General features: G+C 43.7%; 2 protein-coding genes across 2 annotated transcripts; both read right to left on the bottom strand.

The window, feature by feature from the left end:
• Positions 1-750: 750 nt before the first annotated feature.
• LOC100049513 (transcription factor SOHo) lies at positions 751-1,805 on the bottom strand. The gene is given in 2 exon segments (NM_001104865.1): positions 751-1,262; positions 1,640-1,805. Coding segments are annotated over 2 exon segments (678 nt in total).
• Positions 1,806-2,273: 468 nt separating this feature from the next.
• Positions 2,274-4,726, bottom strand: LOC101156853 (homeobox protein HMX3). Its single transcript, XM_004079787.4, has 3 exons — positions 3,923-4,726; positions 3,438-3,608; positions 2,274-3,292 (listed from the first exon to the last, which is right to left on the bottom strand). Exons 1-3 carry the CDS (start codon positions 4,101-4,103, stop codon positions 2,877-2,879), a joined length of 768 nt encoding a protein of 255 aa, XP_004079835.1. The 5' UTR covers positions 4,104-4,726; the 3' UTR covers positions 2,274-2,876.
• Between the last annotated feature and the right edge of the window lie 250 nt (positions 4,727-4,976).

Raw genomic sequence — 4,976 nt, 5'->3', positions numbered from 1 at the left:
CCCGCCCCCCTTAATATGAGCACATCTTTAATCAAATATAGAAAGAAAGAATACTGTTGAAAAAAAGCGCATAAAATAAACACAAATCTTTTTTTCTTGGTCAAAATTATATTATACTGTGTTTTTTGTTTTTGACTCAGAACCAGAATAAACCTGGAACTTGTTGTTAACTGATTTAGCACAAACTTATTCTTGCTCCCATGAGCAAAGAGGATTAAAGCCAAAAATGGATAACAACATCAATCTAAAATGCAAATGATCCAACGGTTTTATTGCAAAGTTTTCTCTGAATATATATATATATATATATATATATATATATATATATACACACACACACACACACATAATGCTAATAAGGCTTTATATAAATACAAATGAAGTACTGCTCCTTCAGCACACACACACACACACACACACACACACACACACACACACACACACACAAACAAACAAACAAACAAACACAATGGAAGTTATTGCATGATAATATGTGATCCTCTAAAATCGATGTACATTCTTTCAAATGACATTACTGCAAAAAAGTTCCGCTGTTCATTTGAGTTTGTAATGCACGTTTGTAATAATATTAATATTAATAATAATAATAAAAGTTGAATGGACAAAAAAAGTGGCATATGCGTCTCGGACTAGTTCAACTTGCCTGAGAAAATAGAAAAATATGCAGAAAGAAGTTTTCGGGTTTTTTTTTTTTTAGTGTTTTACGTCCACGCACCCACGCAGAGCAGCTCAGTCTGCTTCAAACATGCCAAAGTATTTGGCCCCGTTGGGGAAGTAGACGTAAGGCGCGCTCGGATATACCACGGGGAGAGGCATGTGGAACAAGCACGCGCCCAGCAGGCTGCTGTCCTTGTAGAAACCTGAGAGCTGCGCGCCTTTGGCCGATTCCGCGTAGGTCTCCGCGGCCAGCGGGCTCTCCGTGTCCGTGGACAGCTGCCTCTTCAGCTTGTTCCGGCGGTTCTGGAACCAGATCTTAACCTGGGTCTCCGTCAGCTGCAGGGAGCTGGCGAGGCAGGCTCTCTCCGAGCTGCTCAGGTAGCGCTTCATGTCGAAGGTGGCCTCCAGCTGGTAGATCTGTCTCTTGGAGAAGATGGTGCGCGTTTTCTTCTTTACTCGGTTCTCCGTTGGAGCGTCCTGCTGCTGCTGCTGCTGTTTTTTCTCCGATGACGCGTGGACACCTTGAAGCACGGGAAAGGAGACTTCCGTGGGGGTGGCTTTCTCTCCGTGAACTCTGGGTTTCACTGTGAATGATGATGGAAACGTCAACACATGGTGCTCTTTAACGCAAAAAATAAAAATAAATTTAAAAAATGCAAGAAAACGGGATAGGGCGCTCGCAATCCCTTCTATTATAGTCGCAATTCCAAGTTCAAATTTTTAAATAAACGTGCCGACTAAAGTAGTAACACTTGGGTTGTTTAGTCAAATTAATTTTGGGGTCTATATATATTTTGGGTTACTTTTACTATTTTTTTTAGATTATGGTTTCAGTTCAACCCAATTTCGGTTTTTTTCTGTGTTAAAATAACCCAGAAAAAATAAGCCCCTTTTAAAACTTGGATTTGGGTTAAAAACAGCCCAACTTTGCTTGATTTTCCTTTTTAACTCTGGAGTTTACCTGTTTCTTTGGACCTGCCGTCGTCCTTTCTCCTCCACACCTCCTGGTTAGCTCTAGTATTACATCCGTCCTGCAACCCTTCGCTGTCCCGCTGCTTCAAGTTCAGGATATTATCAATAGTGAACCTTAAACATGGAGCATCGTCTTTGCTCATGGTCCCCGGCATGTCCCCCGCTCCTCTATGGCGCTCTGAGCACCATTGCTGTGCGTCTGCGAGGAGGGGCCCGCGCGCACTGACTCAGCGGCCGCGCAAGGCTGCGGTTTAGGAGCTTTTGATTGGTGGGGGTCGTGGGGCAGAGGAGGGCGTGATGAACGCTCACGGCTGGCTGCCATATTGTTGCTTGAAACGCTTTCCTGTCATTCGAGTTCACCGCGCAGCCGCTCTTTTTGTGCGTAAATTTGAGTCAAGCGGCTTTGAACTTCTTCAGGGCCAATCGTGAGGTCTCCTGATGGCGCAAGCATGGCTCCAGTCCAACACTTGTTGACTTTTTAAAAGGGACACATTCACGGGGGTCGTGAGAAATGTATGGGTTCACTGGTTGCGTTCCCGAGTTTGCCACCCGTCAGAAAACGTTTCCTACTCTAAAACACCAAACTTTAAAGATTTCAACATTACAACGCAAATGCAAAAGAGTTTGTGCATGAATTTTATTCACATGTCAACACAAAAGTGTACAAAAGTAATTAGTAAAATGCGTTTAAATGAAAGCTGCTGGACAATAATTCTTTTAAGTCAATTTCTGAATGTTGCAGACAAAAATCAGTTTGATATGATTTAAAGAAAGGCAATAAGGTACAGATTCCTATTCATTTTTATAGGAAAAGAGAGTTTTTTGAAGTCAGTAAATCTAATTTGGGAAAGAAATGGTAACGAAGTTCTTCACAGTGTTTTCTTTTGCGTCACTTTGCGCACCTCTTGATTGTTTTTGCATAAAAGGGGCTCATTTCTGTGGAAGTTTTGTGTGAAAAAAAGTATTTGTACAATAAAGTTGGAAATATGCGCAGCCCTGAGAAGACAAGTGCACAGTCATTACTATTTTGTAAACTCTTGAAGATTCATTAATGAGAAACTCTAGAACTGTTGGGTCACCTTGGCGACGGATGACCTGGAACTCTTTGTCAGACAGTAATCATTCACTTTAATGCAGCAATGGATCATCTCCAGTGCGTAAAACCCATAGAAACCAAATATTTTGCAGCAATTTTTTTATTGATTTCTTGAAAAGTCTGTCTGGAGTCACACCATTCCTGCCATGGGTGCTGTTATAAACGTCACCGGATGGGTGAAGCGACCAGTCAGGGGAAAGTTCACAGCGTCCGCGAGCGCTGGAGGATGCAGATGAGTGAAGGCGGATGAAGATGCGGACGCGTCCTCGCGGTACAGCACGGGGACTCGGACGACTCTGTGGGATGCGAAGGGGACGAGCGCGCCTCCGGCCTCCATGTCCGCCGTGATCTGGCGCTTCCACTTGTTCCTGCGGTTCTGGAACCAGATCTTCACCTGGGTCTCTGTGAGCTGCAGCGAGGCGGCCAGGCCGGCCCGTTCCGAGCTGCTCAGGTAGCGTTTCATGTCGAAGGTGGACTCCAGCTGGAAGACCTGGCTGCGGCTGAACACCGTGCGCGTCTTCTTTTTACGCACGGCTTTGACCTCACCTAGGAGCGAGATGAGTAGAGTTTATAAACTTACTTTAAAAATAAGATTTGATTCAAAAAGATTCAATATCTTTTTTTAAACTTATTGATTTTTATTTATTAATTTATTTTTCTAAAAAGGATCCAATATGGGTATTTATGCCACCTGTATCAGTATAGATGTCCTCTCCAGAGACGCCGGAGGAAGGCGCATCTTCCTCCTCCTCCTCTCTGTCATCTGTCAAACTCTCGTCTCCTTTCGTCTCCTCGTTCTCCTCCCGCCGCTTGCTGATCCCTGCAGCTCCTTCACAGCATGTGCTTGTCTTCTCTGGAAAACCTGAAACCAAGCATTGACATTGGAGGGGAAATCTCGCTTCATTTCTTGCACATTTGGGTTTGAGCGTGCGCGCATGCTCGTTTCCTTTTCCACCATTTACAAATCTGTTTGGAGAGTAAGAAAGTTTGGGGGGATTTGTTTTGATAGATGGAGAGTTTACGCACGGAGCACGGATTTTTAGACCAAAAAGTCTAAAAATGTCACTTGTTGTGGGATCAAAAAAATGTTGTGCTGCTGATAAATCGTGAAACTTTATGATTTTTTTTATTTTTTAAGTCAAATTTGAGAAAAAGATAAATAGAAGTCGAGTGAACCTCTTCGGTGATGCTCCTGGTCCAAAATTTCCTCGTTTTCTGGTCTCGTTTCCGTTGCGTGTCCGGAAGTCTCGCGCTCCCCGGCGGACAAATCCCCGCTGGAGCCCCGCAGCAAATTCTCGATGTAAAAAGATGACCCGTGGAGTTGAACCTTCGATCTGCGCGCTTTATCATCCAACATCGTGACCCCCTCCCCCCCCCTCCCCTTCGTTTCCAAAATAAAATCCCAATAGCGGTGGATGTTCTGAGCTCACTCCCGCTTCTCGTCTCCTCCGCGTAAAACCATGTCGGAGTTCGGTGCCAGGACGGCCCGCTGCTGCTCCAAAGGGTCCAGTTGGGGTATGTTTCAGGCTTTAGCTGCTGTCAGAAGGCGCAGATTTGGTCCAGAAGAGGAAAAAGGGGTGCGCGAGTGTCCGCGCTGCTCCTCGGAGCCTCTGAGGACGTCTGCCTCGGGGAGCGCAGAGATGCTGGATTTAGGTCAGTTAGGGAGCAAACCAAAGCAGAGACACAGCGCTGTCCTCAGGGCTGAGATGGAGGAAGCGTCATGAAGAATGGCACAGTACCGCCTATTGGTTACACATGGAGCCTGCACCCCTCTGTTTACGCCGAGCTGTGGAAGCCTGTGCTGACCAATTAAAGACACAAACGTTAACACAAATTCTCTGTTTTTTGTTTGTTTTAGGACTTCAGTTATTTTTCTTTTCTTTTTTTCCCTTGGTGATGAAATAAAAAAGACAAAACACCCAAAACAAAGAGTAAGAGTAAAGAAACGTGTCTGTTTACGCGCAACATTTGGTTTTAAAGTTTTATACCATCATTTTAATTATGAAACCCCTGAGATAAAACAAAACAAACCAAAAAACTCGAAAAAAGTTGGTTGAATTTTTGTCGTGATTAGCCTGGTAGATGTTTTATTATATTTTTACAAAGCGTTTTGCTCAATTTTTCATGTAAATATTAATTTTTCTCACGTTTTTATCTTTTTTCCGTTATTACTTTTTTGTTTTTCATAAACGTTGCACAGTTGAATGTTGGATTAACTTTTTTATTCGTT

Source organism: Oryzias latipes, chromosome 18, assembly GCF_002234675.1.
Source record: "Oryzias latipes chromosome 18, ASM223467v1".
Taxonomy (NCBI): Eukaryota; Metazoa; Chordata; class Actinopteri; order Beloniformes; family Adrianichthyidae; genus Oryzias; species Oryzias latipes.
Note: the sequence above shows the minus strand (reverse complement) of the source record. Positions and strands in the feature narration are given on the sequence as shown.

Bases quoted from the DNA above. Each gene is read 5' to 3' on its own strand.
- LOC101156853 (XM_004079787.4), bottom strand. From the start codon at position 4,103: ATGTTGGATGATAAAGCGCGCAGATCGAAGGTTCAACTCCACGGGTCA. The intron at 3,609-3,922 runs GTTCACTCGACT...GCTTGGTTTCAG, and splicing joins CCAGGAGCATCACCGAAGAG to GTTTTCCAGAGAAGACAAGC. The intron at 3,293-3,437 runs GTGGCATAAATA...TCTCGCTCCTAG, and splicing joins GGACATCTATACTGATACAG to GTGAGGTCAAAGCCGTGCGT.